Source organism: Cucumis melo, chromosome 9 (genome assembly GCF_025177605.1).
Source record: "Cucumis melo cultivar AY chromosome 9, USDA_Cmelo_AY_1.0, whole genome shotgun sequence".
Lineage (NCBI taxonomy): Eukaryota > Viridiplantae > Streptophyta > Magnoliopsida > Cucurbitales > Cucurbitaceae > Cucumis > Cucumis melo.
The window spans coordinates 18,131,011-18,150,296 of NC_066865.1; the positions used below are offsets into that span (position 1 = coordinate 18,131,011).

General features: G+C 36.1%; 1 protein-coding gene and 1 pseudogene across 2 annotated transcripts in view; both read right to left on the minus strand.

Moving 5' to 3' along the window:
- Positions 1-3,798: 3,798 nt before the first annotated feature.
- On the minus strand, positions 3,799-6,768 carry LOC103483021 (beta-galactosidase 7-like; annotated as a pseudogene).
- A 2,747-nt stretch (positions 6,769-9,515) lies between these two features.
- Positions 9,516-19,286, minus strand: part of LOC103503533 (flowering time control protein FY) — a 30,942-nt gene continuing 21,171 nt past the window's right edge. For both annotated transcript variants that reach the window (XM_051090329.1, XM_051090330.1), the window contains 6 exons: positions 14,223-14,301; positions 13,642-13,731; positions 12,118-12,194; positions 11,427-11,959; positions 10,355-10,606; positions 9,516-9,866 (listed from right to left, as the gene is read on the minus strand). In XM_051090329.1, the coding sequence (XP_050946286.1) occupies positions 9,795-9,866; positions 10,355-10,606; positions 11,427-11,959; positions 12,118-12,194; positions 13,642-13,731; positions 14,223-14,301 (1,103 nt within the window). In that variant the 3' untranslated portion in view covers positions 9,516-9,794. The remainder of the gene's footprint in view (positions 9,867-10,354; positions 10,607-11,426; positions 11,960-12,117; positions 12,195-13,641; positions 13,732-14,222; positions 14,302-19,286) is intronic.

Sequence of the window (19,286 nt, forward strand, 5' to 3'; positions counted from 1 at the left end):
AAGAAACTTATATAGAGCAGCACAACCTTGCTAAATAAGGTTCAAAAGGTTTGAAATGTTTCCTACATTATATAATCATGTTGTAGTAACTTACAACTTTATAGCACGTTCTTATAAATTGTCAATCATAAACCACACATACCATCGCATAAAGTTTCTCAGCATCCCTTAAAATTTAATTACATTTTGCCTTTCTCAAAGGCATTCTAGGAGGTTGAAACTTAATATATATCCAGATAATCTTTTCTGTAGCTTACTGAACCCTTTTGAAATTCTAAAATATGAACCCAAAACAAATTTCAACTTTCATACCCCTTAATCAGAACTGTAAATTCATTATTAAAAAAAAAAGTTCTTAAAGGTTTTACCCAAGCCATCCTTTGTCAAGAAACCATCTCGGAACCATTAATAATGATAACACAAATTATAGCATGAAAATTCAGCTTAAAAGCGACTTGGAGCAAAACCACCAAAGAAACTCATACAGAACGACACAACCTTGCTAAATAAAAGGTTCAAAATGTTTCCTACCTTTCAATTCCAACACTGAAATGGAGTGGATTACTCAAATCGAATATGTTCGAACTATGGGTCATGGTAGCTAGATGCAGATTGACATAAGATTGTGGTGGCAACTGCGTGGGTTTCCTTTCTGCACATATGAGAGAAAGAAACTCCCGAAGGGATAGAAGGTGCAACCGACAGTGATCCGATCGGTGACTGGTAGAAGTAAACAGCGGCTGGAGGCTATTGGTGGCTGCTTATGGCATACGGATCTGGCGAGGTGTAGAATAAAGGAGAAAAAACTTGACAGTGGGCTGGCCATACCGACAACGGAGCAGCGTGCCGATGTGGTTAGTGATGGAAAAGCAATAAGTGACATACTGCAGCGAAAATAAAGGATCATGCTTTACTCTATATGCATCTAAACGATTTAGAAGGCAACATGCACATGATATGCGATGGTCCTAAGCGAGAAGCCAAAAAAAAGGTAAACGAAGAACTTACCTTTTATAGTTATGGGCTTCTTCTTGAATCCAAAGCTTCTTCTACGCCTGAAAATCATGAGCAAGGACAACCACCAAGCTGACCTACTATGCTCAGGACCAAGAACGGAGTTGTGGGACTTGGTTTTGTGAAGTAAAATTTAGAGAGTGATGGGGAGCGATGTATCGTTTAGGTGTTCAATTTTTCAAAGAAAAACATCATCCTTTCTCATTCGGTAATGAGAAGTTTTATATAAAATTTACATGCAAATTGCGTGTAAATTATTTCATATATCATCAACACCTAATCAATTCATTAACTCTTTAATGAAATTAGTGGCTTCAAATTCACAATAATCTGCCACATTTCTCATTAACCGTTAATTAATAAAGTAATTAGTCAAAGGGGCATTTTGGTCATTTGACCAATTAAGTCAAAAATTAAACTTTGACTTTTCTTAATCAAAAGTCAACTTTTTACATTGTACTAATTTTTCTGTCTTGACTAATTCAAACCTCCCGAGTATGAATCTACATTTATCTTTCTAAAATTCAAATCATATTTGAATATAAACCCGGTCAAAGTTTTATTTTTCAAAGTTAAAAGTCAACAAGTTGACTTTTACAACTTTGACCGTTTGAAAACTTTTCAAGCCTTTAAATATGAATCTATATTCATATTTATTTAAATCATATTTAAACAAAAAGCTTAAAGTTTATTTCTATCGACTTATATCTTATATATTTGTCGGTTTCTCTCTCTTTTCTTAATTCGAACAATTCGAGTTACTTACACATTTTGTTCTTAGTTGAATCCATATGAGCTAGTAGGGGAACCTAATGGACCTATAGATCATGGGCTCCAACGATCCGAGATTATCTGGCTAAACTCTTTTAGACCAAGCTTAATCAACATTCGTTGACTAAAGAGTCATTCCACTAAAGACTCTTAGTTGCACTCCCCTCACTATAGATATATATAACCATGATGAGTAAGATGATCCTTCACAGATTGTTCATAATCTTGGCTGGATCAAAATACCGTTTTACCCCCGAGATTACATCTTGCTCCTTAAGACCCACTGATCCACTATTGAACAATTGGTTTAAGGTCCAACCTATAAACCAGAATCCTTCTCGGGCCAATGAGAAGGTGGGGCCCCTTGTTCAAGACTTGGATTCAGTCCTTAAGGGAACAATCTATCTACTATCTCAGAAGTGAGTAGGAGTGAATTCCATCTTGCACTCTATGTCCTTAGCTATCCACTCGGTCTTACCCCTAAAATGAGAGGGTTATTGGGCCAGCGATATTGAGCTGCCTTCACCTATGCAGATCTAAGGATACTACCGAATGAACAAAAGTTCATAGTTAGCTCAGGATTAAGATCAAGTTACCTAGGCCATCATAATTGAAATAGTCAGTTTATAGTTTACGGTGTTATAACTAAAAGTGACTATTTCGTGGTTCCAGTCTTATGTAAACCATTTACATAGAACGCCCCCACTCTCATGTATCTACATGAACAATTCAGAATTACATCGTTTGTACTAACTACGAAGCGGGTCGCATCCATAGTTTTTATCCTGAATAAGGTGTCCAACCTTATTCATACACTACAGACTATTTGGGCTATTAACTTGAACTTAATCCATGTTTATGTCTCAACATAAAGTTCAAATGTATTTGACAAACTCAATAAAATAGCCTCGGGACCTAAATTTATTGGTTTTAAGATTATAGCATTCAATAATAAATTTTATTGAATCAAATAACAAAGTACAAGTTTTAGGACACAAATTTCAACAGTTGGCGGTAATAACTTTGCATTTAATGGTTGACCGTCGAAAGAGTTAGAGAGAGTAAGCTAGATGATGTGACGATTGGGGGTTTCACTTTACAGCCAAAGATTCATAATTTATTCCTCTATTTCCCTTTGGAGGAGAAGGAGGAGGCGAGAGGGGTTCGGCATGTATGACTATATTTCTTTTCATTAAAAATAAAAATTAAATATATAAAAGGTTCGAAATGTTTCCTACCTTTCAATTCCAACACTGAAACAGAGTGGATTACTCCAATCGAATATGTTCGAACTGTAGGTCACGGTAGCTGGATGCAGATCAACATAAGATTGTGGTGGCAACTGCGTGGGTTTCCCTTCTGCACACATGAGAGAAAGAAACTCCCGAAGGGAGAGAAGAGGCGACCGAAAGTGATCCGATCGGTGACTGGTAGAAGTAAACGGCGGCTGGAGGCGATTGGTGGCTGATTGTGGCGTACGGATCTGGCGAGGTCTAGAGTGAGAGAAAAAGAACTGACGGTGGGCTGGCCATACCGACAACAGAGCAGCGCCCCGATGTGGCTGGCGGCAATAAGTTTGCATTCAATGGTCGGTCATCGAGAGAGTTAGAGAGAGTAAGCTAGATGATGTCACGATTTGGGGTTTCACTCTACAGCCAAAGATTCATAATTTATTCCTCTATTTCCCTTTTGAGGAGAGGCGGGAGGGGGGAGGGGTTTGGCATGTATGGCTATATTTCGTTTAATTAAAAATAAAAATTAAATATATAACAACGTTTTTAAAAAGCTTCAAATATAGCAAAGTTTAGTGACAAACTCCAATCGAGACTTTTATAGGCTATCAGTGATAGACCAATATTTTTCAGTATGGTCTATCATTAATAGACCGCAAGGTGTTTATAGGTTCTTATACGTTTGTGATTAAGAAACCATATACTCTAAAAAAGAAAAAAATAAAAATACATAGTTGGTTAAAAAGTTAATGTTTATTCACATATATTACACTATTACTAATCAATTATGTGCACATAGTGCTTGAACTGCCAATCTTGCAGATAAATTTGTAGCATCGCCTAATCCAAATGACTTTGCAGATACATCAATTGAACAACTTTCCATGCCAATGCAAGCTTTTTCCACAAAAAGAGCACTGTTTGTCACATCCCATGAACCTTGCTTAAACGAACCACATTTTCCCTCTAGATTTCCATAGCTAGCAAATTGGATTTCAGAGATGACATGTCCTCCTTGACAAGACAACTCTAAGGTGCTTCCTTCATTAGCATTTGCACATATAGTTCCTATTGTGATTGTTTGAACTGACATGTGTTGTGGATTTCCACAAATTTCTTCAAATAAAATCAATGTGTTTGTATTGCTCGAAAGAAATGATCTTGGAACATGATACCATCTTTGAGAAGGGTTTCCACAATTTTCCACACATTTGCTAGGGTTGTATGCACCTCTGTAGTCACATATTGCGCTGCAACTATCATTACCAGCAATGAAAGATGGCCAAAATCGGCCTATGCTTTGCCTATTTACCCAAGCTTAGCCTTTTCCCATTCCTTGCATGTCCAAGACTACTGGGTCAATTCCAGCAGGTGTCTTAAAGCTAGTTTTGTACCATGTCATTCGCCTTCCAATAGATTTTTGATTTAGTGCAATCCAATTTGTTCTTTGTGCGAACATTGGGTTGTAAATTTGCTTCATTTCTCCATTTAATCCAACCTTATAAGACCATAAATTTGATGACAAATCAATTTTTACGTTCCCATCTCCAATTAGATAGATGGGACCTCTATCGATTTCCGTTGGCACCATATCATAAAATGCGTCGTAATTCTTCAACCCAACTGTGGCACTCAAAAGAGTTATTGTGTTAGTTCCTGATTTTAGTAGAACCAATTTCTCAAACACAAAACTCTGGCCATTACTCCCCCACTGCGACCCAATGTATCTTTTATTAACGAAAGCATGAAGCACATGACCCTTTGTATTCACTTGGAGAGTCACGTTTTGAAGTGAAGATGTTTCGTTAGTGTCAACACTCGTCATGTACCAGAAGTAGTCGCTGAAATCAATCGTGACCCTTTTTTGTTCCAAAAGTTGGTTTGCCGCAAATTTACCATTTCCTTGCCGTGTGTCTTTCATAGGTTCTGGAGCCCAAGCCCACGAGAGTTTTGCATTTTCCTTCTCGTTTTGCTCCTTCACGAACATAGATGTTTGAGAATTTACTTTTGCAGTGTTATAAACCTCCTTGTTGCAACCATCAAGAATGCTCACAGACCAAGCTGGTACAAAATATTTTCTATCTACGTGTAGATCTATAGTGGCATCATTTTTTCCATCTGTGTTGCTTAAAAAGCAAAACCTCTCCCCTGTTGTTGGGTTAAAAAATTTCGTTAAAGTTACAGAGCTACCAAAGTTTTGGTCTGAGCGTGTGCCGTTAGTGAGAATTGTCTCTCCTAACTTGATCGATGCATGGAGTTGTTTGAGATGCCCCCATTTAGGTTGATTCAAGTTCCCATATTCATCAAGTGGGGCGTTGTAATCATAAGATGTAGTGATGAATGAACCTCCCGATGTTCTTCCAAAGTTGGTGCCTCCATGATACATGTAATAATTGTTGAAGACGCCGCCAGATTGAAAAAATCTCACCATAGAAAATGCTACATCTTCTGCAATTCTGTAAGGGTCTTTGTCGCCCCATTTCTTGAACCATCCCACCCAATTTTCAGTGAACATTTTTGGGCTCTTAGGATTGTTTGGAGTAAAGTTATCACAGTAGAATCCATTGCATGTATTAATGATAGGTTGTGGGGGCATCACTTTGTTGGCACATGATCCACGGAACACCAATATTAAGAGATTCGGCCATATGAGCACACCAATTGATATATTCTTTTCCTGCATCTCCATAAGCTAGTGTCATCACATTTCCGTACTCATTCTCAATTTGAGCTAATATTATTGGCCCTCCTTGTGAAACAAAGAGATTGGCTTGTTTACACACATATTCACCATCTTTGTCGTGAAAGTTCGTGGTTGAGAAAGTAGCAAAGCTTAGATTGTTCATGAAATGAACGAGAATATCGTGAATTCTTAAAGATTCCCCATTCTCCATCCCTACTTAAAGGTCAAATAAGTACGAAAGAGAAAGCCTAGAGGTCAAAAGTCGAAAAGAAGCATTCCAAACTAACTAAGTTCAGAGGAAAGGAATGGAAAGTCAATTCAATGAATTCTCGGATGAGATCTTTCATCCTTTCATTCTGGTTTGAATTTATGTGAAATGAATCTAGTAATTCTGAACTTATCCTTGAATGATCAGTTTACGATTCCGTCTTTTCTTATCATAAGAATTCAGGCTCAAAGAATTTGAGAAAACCGAGCATATTCAAAATTCGCCCTTCACTAAACTCGAATCGACTCTGAACCCCTCACCTCCTAACTTGAATGAAATACCGGAATCTGATCTGATAGCCTTTTCGAGTAGTACTTATTCCTATTCAGACGGCTAGAACTTCCGATTTGTCTGGTCTCAACTTCCTAATTCTTGTAGACTTGATTGTTAGTTCGGAGTTGGATTCCTGACATATTGTGCAATCACACTGGAAAGCCTCCGTAGTTCCACTCGGCACACAGGTAAGGACCAATCCTCATGACAACATAAAGTCCAGCATCTTAGATGAGCCGGAAGAATTTAATAAAATCTAAACGTCCAGAGAAATCATATTTTCGTCGTTGTGGCTCGTGACGATCCCAAAAAATGTATGTTTCAATTGCATCAAGTCCACCATCTTTAGCTTTCTAAATAAGATCGGACCACATTGCTTCAGTACTGCGTGGATAATGAATTGAGCCTGAGAAGATAATACGTCGTTCTCCGTTGATAATTATCGCATTTAAATCATATGAAACATTGTCTCCTATGCAAAAAGTCAAGCAAGCTAGAGTTGCAACAAGCCATTGAAGCTTAAACATCTTTGATCCCACAACTTACGTCTTTGGTTTATTTGTTTCCTGAATCTATGTGTTTATTTATATAGAATACATATAGTGATAATGTGAGAGTTCTTTCCTATCTATATTTGTGTTCACGGTTGTTGATCAATTCTAAACATAGAAAAGCGACTGACAAAAGTTTTTCAATATGAGTTGCATCCTCTGAAAATTGAAGAATTCTAGTTGACCTTATCCCTCAAATAACCTTTTACCGAATTACAACTATTGTACGCAGTTAAAAAATTGTGTTCTTTTCCCCATGACAACTTAGGATTCTATTTTTCATTTTTCACATTTGGCCTCATGTTGTAAGCCATCAACTTTAAGGTTAAGCTATTATAATACGAGCAATTGAATGTAAATAGATATTATATTTGCACCAAACGCAAAGATGACATCAAGATATTTATTTAACAACCCTCTTAAACTGTGGATTTTAATCCTTCTCATTACACTAAATTAGCATTAAAACTAATTAATTAAAATTCATGTTCAAATTAATTAAAGATGTTAGTTGTGGGATGTGTGATGTGTAATGGTTAATGGTTGAAACATTGAAGGTAAATAAATCCAAGTGACCTCAGAGGCAACGAAAAAAGAGATGATCAACCGAACATTAGGAAGTAACAGATTTTTTGGAGAAAACAAAATTACAAAAAGATAAACTGTTGAAAATTTAATTTATGTCAACATCGAGAAATTCTCTACAATTACCATCAAAGCCATAATACTGTAAAACAAAAAATGATAGAGTTCAGTTGTAACAGGATAGTTCGTCGTCGTCATTTTATCAGTTAAAAAAATTACTTTTGGGTAACCTTTTCTCCATAAGTTTTGCATGCATGATGCATCTCCCATTCTTCAACTTTAATGGCAACCATAGAAGGAAATAATGAAGCTGCTAAATCCAAGTGATGATTCAAGAGTTTATCTTAAACCACGTTGGTGCAAGTTGGCAATATGTCGATTCAAAACCTACATTAAGGGCCTGTAATGTCAGTTTCAGACATTAAAAGTTTCTTTAGTGTCGGTTTTAAACCGACATTAAAGGGCTTTTATAACACTATCAAAGATAATGGTTGCCAACCGTCATTAAAGTCCAATTTTACATTAGTGCTAGTTTCGAATAGAGCAAGTGGAATGGGACTGGACCTCATTAGTACAATCATTATGATCGGAAGCCATAGAGTTTGGGATATGGAGTCTGATGACTCAAGCGTGGAAGCAATTAGATAGAAGCTTCTAGACTATGTTTATTACTTCCATGACTCGAGCATGGAAGCAATTATATGGAAGCTTCTTGAACCGATTGTATTGCTTCCATGTCTGGCCCAATTTTTACCCTTAAGAATCTACCAGACTTCGATTTTGATTCTTTGCCTCCCAATTTGAGAGATGTCTTTTCTTTCTCCATTTGGATTGCTTACTTAGAAATCTAATTGTGTTGGGTGATTTTAGAAGAGAATGTTTTAATTGCTTTTGCAATGCATACAAATATTGTGTTTGGTGCAAATACAAGATATAAGTTTTTTTTCTCTGAGTAGGTATATCTATAGTTGATCATGTTTAAATTTGTTGTTTGATTTATTGGAATGTAGTATATTTGCATTTTAGTGCAATTGTATTTGTTGGCTTAGGATGACTAATACTTAGTTGTTTTAAATACATGTAAAAGCATAGTATAACACAAGAAAATTTTCATAAAAGAATTTTTTCTTTTTTCAAAAATCTTTTGATTTAAACTTGAGACCTCTCGTCCTATGTTCCTAGTTAAACTAAGTTTACATATTAAATTATTTCAATCTATGCAAACTAAGTTTGCATATTAAATTGTTTCAATCTGTGCAAATTCGCTACAGAATAATATGGTGTACTTCATGTTTAAAGATATATTAGCAAGAGGTAGCGTATTATGCATGTTTTTTTACTTTTTTCCCTCGAGGGTAAGTTTATATAAGGCATAATGTATTTTCTGCAGCTTTATTTGATTTTGTAAATTCGTGAAAAGAGAAAGATAAAGAAATCTCTTTTGATTCAACTAAATCCTAGTAAATATCATGATTTTGAAATTTTCGTATTAATGAGTTTCAAATTTTTATAGTTATATTTTGGTCACTACCAAGTTAGTAATATCAAAATTTGTTTTGCTATTTAACTAATTTTGAAATGTTTTTGCTAACTTTTTAAAATCAATCTTCAAAATTTGATAATTTAATTTAATCTTACTTACTCGTAGCCCAAAATATTAAAATATTTTTTTAATATTTTGATCTTTTAAATATTGAAAATTTGACCAAACTATTTACTAAGTTGGTAACAAAATTTTCTACTTTAGTTTACATAAATACTAATACAAGTCTATCTACATCAAAGTTATAAAAACTGACACAAGTTTATCATCAATACTATCAGTTATAGAATCGAATACGAAACTACCATTAATAAAGGTAGAAGTCTATCGATGTCTACTGTATTTTTTTTCTTTCTGAAAATAGTGTAGTACTTCGGTACTTTTTCTATACTTAAAATTTTTTCTTGTTTTTTAATCAATTTTTTATGTAATAAACTCATAATTTTGAATATTTAAAAGGGAGGAGGAAACCACTTCCCTGTAATCTCTTGATGATGGTAGCTGAAATTGATCTGCTAGCTCAGTAAGGCATAAACAGGTTTATTCATCTAAATATGCAACCATTAAGCTTTCAAATAAAGTACAAACCAAAAAATACACAATAATGTCGTCAGTTGATTGGTTTTACGATTTTGTCACAAAAATCAATCATTAAGATGTTACATCAACTAAAGTAAAAAGAATAAAAGTGAAATCTAAAATCTAAAGGAGGGAGGGGAAGAGGGAGAAGCTCATGTTTCTCTATGTGTCAACAGCAAATACTCTAAGACCTCTAAAACACATCTTCACAGCAACCTCTACAGAAGTTTGGAAAGGAATACAGCATAGGAAAAGGAAGATGCCTTCTCTACAGTGTACAATGATGGTTGATGGATTACTGAGGCGTCTGGGTGTGAGGCGGAGGGCCTGGTGGTTGCGGTGGAGGCATCCCAGGTTGACCGCCAAACTGGGATACAGAAAGCAAAGCATTCAAGAAATCTGGTGGCTTAATAAGCAAAGTTCTAAGAACATTGATGCATATGAACATACATTTAAGCATTGAAATATTTGTGCACTATCAAACTTGATCCGGTTCAGCTTCTTGCTAGGAAAGCCAGTAATATCAAGATTATTAGGAAAAGAGCAAACAAAACTCATCCGCCCACCATCTCTGTATATATTAACCTTTCAATTAATCCTATTCTACATGGTTGAAACTTGTATTCACTACTAGCTTTGTTAACAATTGTAGAATAGGAATATCCCATTTGAACCCCCATCAGGGGGAAGCGTACCAATACAGCCTAGAATTTGATTGTGGCGTGGACAATAATGCAAATGTGATTTAACAGCCTCAAGGTTCAATGATAAATCATATTTGAGTTTCTCTATAATGGAAAAACTGATAGTCAGAAGATGATGCTAGAGATAACGACAAAACTGTTGTAATCTTACCTGGTACGGATTGAACCCTGGCGTCATTGGCATTTGCCCAGCCTGTCCCCGATTGAATCCACCACCCTGTGGATACATTGGCGCTCCAGAAGCATTTGATGGGCCCTGCATATTTGGTAAATTATTCTGAAAACCTTGGACAGAAGGTGGAGCACCACTGGTAGGCATAGGTCCAGAGTGCATTGGATTCATGCCCATATAATGGTTTTGTTGCATGGGAGGAACCATTTGATTCATAGATCCTTGCATTCCCTATAAGCATATGGTAAAATTCATCAGGCGTTCAAAAGAAAGGGGAGTAGGCATAGGCGAAGAAGGAATTGAAAAAGTGTTATTCCACCCAAAGATTCCATACATCTTCTCAAAGACAATTTCCATGTCTGATTGATTTTGTGGATTCGAGTTTACTTACGGCAGGAAGCAACTCTGAGCATAGGTCTAGTTAATTGGCACGTTTGGCAAAACAATATATTCCTTTTTCAATCAACCAAAGTTCATGCTTGCAAATCAATGTAGATATTTTTTTCAATCTTTTAACAAGGGTTATGGTCCTAGTGTATCTTGTAATGCAATCTCAAAGTTTCTTTAGATAATATGATTGAAATGCAGGGAGAACTGTTTGCAGCAAGTTTGACGTTCTATTTTACACTTTAGTACAAAATTTAGAAATTTTGGAGTAGCTTTACCTGTTTGCCTATGCCTCTTCAATTTATTCTGATTATGGTTTAAGAAAAAACAAACAATTTTTTTTCATAAGAAACAATTTCGAAACATCCAAGAAAGAATGCAAAATTGAAAATACAAGAGAGGAATACAAGAACTAAGGGGGAAACCCATCTAGAAAGATACAACAGAAACCATGAGCCAACAAAAGAAGAGAAAAATAGAGATGTATGATGGATTTAAAAACTTTGATTGTAAAACTCATCGCAAGAGAAATTATTTATAATTTTAAGATGAACAGTTAAGAGATGTCAAATAATATAATTAAACTAATCTCATTTGATTTAGAAACTCCAATAATAGGAAAACAAAAAATTAAATAGAAAGACAAAGTACCAAATGTTCATACCATTGGACCAGGCATAGGCAGGGGCACCGAGGCAGGTCCTGATGAAGGCAAGGATCCAGGTTGTGAAGGCATATTCAGTGCTGGCATTTGGGGTGGTCGAGGTAAATTTGGGTGTGGAAGCAAAGGGAAATGCGATGGAGGCTGTAACTGAGGCAAATTTTGAGGTTGCATGGGCACTGGAGCCATTTGCTGGGTCTGGTGGTGTTGTGATTGCTGCTGCTGCTGTTGCTGCTGTTGTTGCATGAACTGCTGAGGACTCTGTTGAAAAGAATGCTGCTGATTGGCAGCAAGAAGAGAAGGGTGGGGACCAGGTGGGAGGGGAGGAGCCCCCACTGGCAATGAAATTTGATGTGGCTGCTTATGTTCTCCCATTGCGGCAGTATCAGATAAAGGCATTGCAACTCCAATGCCAGGAATGGTTCCCTCATTCCGCGCCAGCCCTGGTGGAAATTGTCCGGGAGTAGTAGGTCCATCAGGTACCACAAAGTTACCAGTCACACGAGCAGAACCAGCTGGATTTTGCTCACTGTAACCTAATAAAATACATGCCAAGTCAAAACAGATGACATTTCCGAGTGCAATCAATTCTCTCTCATTAATGAGAATCATGCAAATGCTAGATTATTTATCCACCATACACAGTATATACTAATCAACAATCGCACCATGCTGTTTCACACGCAGAGCTTACCCGTGCTAAACTTATCACGAGCAGTGTCTCCTGGCCTATTTCTACACCAAAATTTGGTTGTGTGATCATTGCTACCACTGCAAAAAGAAAAATCGTTTATCAGAACCTAGTGTAACCAGTGGTTCCAAAACAATCCATACTGTTAGAATTTAGAATATAGCAAGCATTAGCAATAAATAAACGTTAAAAAATCACAAAACCTTACAAGCAAAAACACACATATAGATACCCCACTACTCAAAAGTAGCCAATAAAAAGGCATTAATTGACATACCTCAGAACAGAATAATGTACCAGAAAAACAAACAAATTTTGGACGCTATGCTGGTATAATGAGTTCATTGTCTACTTAATGGTTTTGTAGTTATTCATCATGGTAACAGTCGTCTTCCATGTTTGCCTTTGAATACTTTGTACTCATTGACTATTTAAATAAGCCATAAGCCAATCAGTTATCAGGCTTTGAGTATAATACGATTCAAAAAACCATTAAAGATTTATTCCATGATCCTGGGAGCTCATTATCCTCTGCAAAAAGCCATTGTGGCTTCTGTCCATCCCACATTTGGGAGTTCATTTTGTTATCCAGTAAGTCCCTCCTTCCCATATCTCTCCTCGTTGTGGAAGATTAAAATTCCCAAGAAGATCAAATTCTTTGTATGTCGTGTCTTTCATGGAAGAGTTCATACCCTAAATAGAGTTATGAGAAACTCGTCCAACTTGATGTAGACTGACAGTGTTGTATCCCCTCTAGAGGTGTAGCTGAAGAATTTGATCATCTCCTCTAGAGTTGTGATTAATTGATTACACTTGCTCAGTTTGGAGTTAATTTTTCAGACATTCGACTTTAGCATGCTTGGCCAAGAGAATGTAATTCTATGGTGGAGAGCCTTCGTCATCATCCCTCTAGAGGTCATATTTCATAGCTTATCAATCTTTATAGAAATAGAACATGCACGCTTACAGCTTACCCAGGCTTCCTTGCGCTCTCCCTTAATTTGTATTGTACCTCTCAATACTAAAAAGAATGGAATGTTCACACAAGTTTCTGAGATTTCTATAAATACAACCTAGCCTGATTTTTTTCCTTTTTCTTTTTAATGAATAACAAACTTTCATAGAGAAAAGAATGACATTAAAATATTTTTAAAAAATTTAGGAAAAAAACTCACAAAAGGAGCCATACTGAAAAGTTGGATAATGGGACGATAATAAAACATTCTATGTGAAAAAATTAATTAACATTGGAAATAAGTCCCGCACTTGGAGAAAAATTAATTAAGAAAGCCCACCTTTCGTAGTGAGTTACATTGTAGGGTTGTTTGAGAAATTGAAATGAATAACAAACTGCTCGACTTGCAAGATGAGAAAAAAAATTCTATTCTATAAGGAAGGGCTAAGAAAGGTTGGAGACCTCTTTTCCAATATACAATAATAGGATGCAAAACTTTTAAAACATTCCAGCAAAATTAATACAAGTAGAGAGGCACAGGTACAGAGCACAAAATACAAAATTATCCATACCTGCAGAGAAGATAACCAATGGGATGCCAAGCAAGGTCCCACACGCTATTGTCATGTGCGTTGGTAATTTCAATCTGAGGAGTTTCATGTCTGTGAATAAGAGAATCATCTAATGAAATGAGATTGATGACCTTCCATCAATCATTGTAGTCATGAATTGAATTAAAACACCAATCAAGATTAAATCACAAGAAGTGTAACATTATCTTAAGAACTGATCCGACAATGTGACTATCTTTAAGATGCATGTTCAAAAGAAATAAGGAACCCTATCAAAGTCATAGTTGTATCCTCAGTAAACATTACATGAGAAAGATGAATTATTATGCTACCCATGTGAAATCTGAAAACCGTCAACAACACTATTATCACCATTCTGTAGTCAGCTAAGAACATGAACAACCAGGAAAAAGGAAAGAGGAAAAGGGCACCCTTCATTATAACGCTTTGTCCCATAATAGACTTTATTCAAATACCCATCCCTCTTCCTTCAAAGCCCAAAAAGAATTATTCCCAACCATAAAATATATAGATTATATACAATACAAGAAATTGAATATTCAACCAAAACACAAACATACCCAACAAGCCAATGAAAGATAGAGCCATCAAAACTCCCGCTAACAAAATACTCTTCATGGAAAGGATGCCAGGCCAATGCTGCAAAACAAATCACCTTCATATTAGTATTTACCTTACAGATAAAATAAGCTAGTGGTTGAAGACAGATTTAATTATATATCACTAACACTCTTCACTTGTGGGCTTGAAATATTTGAAAGGCCCAACGAGTGAAAATCAGTTTTAATTGGAAAGAAACAACAATGCAGGTGCTTGAACACAAGACCTCCCTAAACTACCTGCTCTAATACCATATTGAACTTCAAATTTACCCAAAAGCTTAAGCTAGTGGTTGAAGGCAAATTTAATTATATATCACTAACAATATTATAACAAACCTTAAGAATAAAATAAATGGAAGTATTTGTTTTTATCCTTATATAAGTTGAGTATGCTATATTTAAGCTTAAACTTCAATTTTACCAAATTGGACGCTAAACTTCACAAGTGATGAGACTAATAACCTTCACTTTTTATTCAATTAATATGTGGCAAAATGTGTAGACATTCTTGAAGGTGCTTTCGTGACTGGACATAAATAATTTGTGGCCAACACTAGACGGTGATTTGCAGTTAATTTATTGGTGGGGCCATGAATGGTCTTTTAGTTGACTTATTTCTCCCATATAGTATGCTGAAAACACAACCATTTTCTGCCTCACGGGAGGAGGATTTGAAGAATTGAAGGAGGGTGGTCTCTAACTTTCTAAGTTCAGACCCTGGATGGATTTTAAGATGTATTGCTTAGCCTCAGGAGGATGATATTATATTTGCATTCCGTTGGGAGCCGTGCAACAGAGCTAGCATTCCTAAAATGGAATGCCACTCAATACTAGGAATGCTTAGACTTTCTGGACAAAAGAGGCTTTCAATCATCGATTGACCTAAAAGCTTAAACTAGTAGGTGAAGATAAATTTAATATTCTCACTTAATACTCCACATCACTTGTGGGCCAGAGATACGAAGAATGTGCCACAAGTGAATGGTGAAAATCAACTTTAATTGAGGAGGAAAGAACAATGCAAGGGTTTGAACGTGTTTAAACACAAGACCTTCCTGAACCACCTGCTCCAATACCATCTTATATCACTGATTAATCCAAAAGTTTACGTTAGTGAGTAAAGGTAAATTTAATATTAAATCACTCAACACGAGGAACTATAAATCAACCACTTTCACAGTTCTCACAAACAATTCTCCTGCAACTTAAGAAGCACAAATACTAACACGAGACATGGCGACACACCATTTTTCAAAAAAGTAGGACACAAATCGTGGAAGACAAGTCAATTTTTAAGTAAGAAAATTAAATACATGTCATCCATTTAAACATATTACATAACAAGGAAGGATGTGGGACTCTTAACTAGGCTGTTCTCTGATGCAAAAATGGTGTCTTTAGTGGTCAGAGAAGTAGGGAAAAGTGGGTTTTACTTAAACAGTGAAAATGAGTTTCTTTTTTTATTTCTTTTTTTTCAAGGTCTAGAGAAAGGAGAGTGATGAGTTAACAAGCGCAGGGAGGGTTGGTGGCCTTGTGGGGAGAATCCGAGAAGAGAGCATGAAGAGACTTAATAATTAAAAAAAAAACTAATAATTATTGCCATTGGGCCAGATAATGGGCCGTTTCTGTGGGTTTTTTTCTCCAGCCTTGTCCAGGAAAAAAAATATCGACATGCTGGCTGGCGTGTTAGAGACGTGTCGGGGTGTGTCGGTGTCGGAAACGTGTCCGACACCAATACTTCACCATCTTAGGAGTGTCAGTGCTTCTTAGCCTACAACCAACGATAGTTTATCTTCTGTATACCACCTCCAAGAATCTGATCACCACCTACATAGATTATCTGAAAAACACAAAAGGTAAACTTTTGCTCCTTCTCAGCCAATTTAGAGCTTAGAGGAAAAACAAAACTGCGAGGGAAAAACAAAGCAAGTTTTCACGTTGGGTTTAAAAGAAAAATGAAGTGTTTAGGGAGGATGCTAGCAATCTTTGGATTATTTCAGGATTATTCGTGTTTAATGAGTGGAAGGAGATCGCCATTGTTCTGGAAGAAATTTTTTCAAAAGAAGACATTACCATCTTCTTTATATTTGTGAGTGTCTAAGCTAGCTTACGCACAACTCGACTAATCTAACAGGACAATTCATCTGACCCTACAACATTTAAGTGTTAAAGAAACTCGTAAAAATTTATTCTTAGGTAGGTAGCCACCATGAATTGAACCCATTGCCTCTTAATTAGTTATTAAGACTATCTCTTTTTTTACCATTAGACCAACCCAGGATGGTTCGATCAAAAGTCATTATTAATCCTATGTTTCCAAATAGCATGTTGATGATTATTTCCTTTGTTGATTATTTTCTTTATTGTCAATAGTCATTGTATTTAAAGATATATTTGTGTATTTATTTTTTCCTTATCTTGTAATTTCCTACTTGTATCGAGTACTTCTTCTATTTAAGAAAACTCTTCTCTTTAAGTGAAATAAGAGAAAATACATCTTTCACATGGTTCAGAGAAGAAATAAAATTGAAACCTCAAATACCCTAATTTTCTTAAAACAAAAGAAAAAGCCCTAGTTTGTGTCGCAGTCGTCGCCGTTGTTGACCTCAATCGTAGCTGGTCCTTCAAAGCTCATCAGCTGCCACATCTTCACCTGGAATTTGCCATCGAAATTGCCAGTCTCCTCTGCCGCTTGAGTTTAGCCATTTTTGCTCCTTTTTTCACGGGTCCTAGGTTTTTGTTTCTTTCTGTCGGTTGGTCAAGTCTTAGTCACCGTCATTGTGTCCAGCCGCGTTTTGCTGCCGAATTTCTCTTCTTTTTTTCTGGTTTTTTTCTCTCCAAAATTGTTTGTTTTTTCCTCTTGGGTCTATATTTCTTTGGCAATATGGCAGACATTAAAGCCCACTACTACTAAAATCTTAAACAACTGCATCCTAGCCAACAATCCCACCGTCCAAATCACAACCATTCGGCTTAATGGCGATAACTTTCTTCATTGGTTCCAATGTTGGGATGTATATTTGTGGACAAGGAAAGATTGGTTACATTACTGGAGAAAAAACTGCCCCTTGCCCAGCTGATCCTTCATTTGCTGGGTGGGACGCTAAAAACTTCATGGTTATGACCTACTTGGTAAATTCCATGTTACATTAGTTGTAACTACAACCAAGGAATTATGGGATAGTGTTACTCAGACGTATTTTGGTTTGTGCAACCAGTTACAAGTATTTGAGTTGAATCTTAAACTAGGTGATATACGACGAGAAGGCATTACACAATTTCGTCACTCCCTAAAAAGAATTTCGCAAGACCTTAATCTCTTTGATACATATGAGTGGAAGTCTATAGAAGACCAAAAGCATTATAGGAAAGCTATAGAAGATGGTCGTATTTACAAATTCCTTGTTGGCCTCAATGTTGAGTTTGATGAGGTTAATGATGTTCTTCTGAAGTTTGCAGAAAGAAAGTCACAGGAATGTTATGATTGGCAAAAAACTTGTTGATTAAGTTGAGAGTTCGGCATTGGTGACTAAAAATACTGCTTTGAAGGCATCTGACCAATCCAACAAGACACATGAAAAACCTCGTGGCAAGTGCAATTATTGCAATAAACCTCGACATACGTGTGATACTAGTTGGAAACTTTCATGAAAAACCATTGGAAAATTTCTAAGGAAAGAGAGAGGGATTCTCATCAACATGCCTATAATGCTACTATTGTGGACTCCACCCCTTTTAATAAAGAGCAAATTGATCAGATCATTAAGCTGTTAGAAACTAATTCATCATCTGGTAATTCTAGTGTTTCCTTAGCACAATTAGGTAATTGTTCTCGAGCCCTCTCTACCTCCTCTTCGTGGACTATAGATTCCGAAGCATCAGACCATATGACAAATCTCTCTTGCCTTACAAATCATACTTTCCTATACATTGCAATGAAAAAATTTGCATTGTTGATAGTAGTTTCACCTCTATTGTAGGAAAAGCAACTATTCCTTTGACAACAAAATCACGCTACATTATGTCCTTCATGTTCCAAAATTAGCCTGGAATTTGTTATTTGTTAGTAAAATCTCTAAAGATGCTAATTGTCGTGCTGTCCTTTGTGAATCTCATTGTATTTTACAGGATCAAGACTCAAGGGAGACGATTGGACGTGCTAAGAAGATCGGTGGTCTCTATTACACTAATGAAGTTTCAATTGGTTATAAATAGGTCGGGGCTTGAATAGTGTCTGTTTTTCTTCTGCTAAAGAAACTATGATGCTTGGCATCGTAGATTAGGGCACCCAGATTTCTTTTACTTGAAGTATTTGTTTCCAAGTTTATTTAAAGATCTTGATTGTTCAATTTTTCAATGTGAAAGTTGTATTTTTGCTAAACATCATCGATCTAGATATTTTTCCAACTTACAAGGCTTCCTCACCTTTTTACTTAATTCATACCGATATGTGCGGTCTATCTAAAATTTTGACTCATAATGGTAAGAGTTGAATTGTTATCTTTATCGATGATCACACTCGTTTAACTTGGCTTTATCTTTTAACAAAAAAATCAGAGGTAAAAGAGGTTTTTATTTGGTTTTACAATATGATTGAGACCCAGTTTCAAATGAAAATCCACGTTCTCCACTTATATAGTGGTACTAAATATTTTAGCGAACAATTAATCTTTTTTTTTTTTCCTGCAAGATAAGAATATTTTTCATCAATCTACATGTCAAGATACTCCTCTGCAAAATGGCATTGTCAAGCAAAAAAAATACACTTACTTGAAGTTGCCCGTGCCCTTATGTTTTCTAAGCATGTACCAAAATATTTGTGGAGTGATGCAGCCCTTACCGCTACGTATCTCATAAATTGAATGCCAACCAAGGTTTGCATTTAAAACTTCTCTTAATCGCTTCAAAGAGTTTTTTCCTACTGTAAGGTTGTTTCCTTATTTACCAATAGAAGTATTTGGTGTACTGCTTATGTTCATACTCCTACCCCTACACTAACTAAACTTGATACTCAAGTCGTTA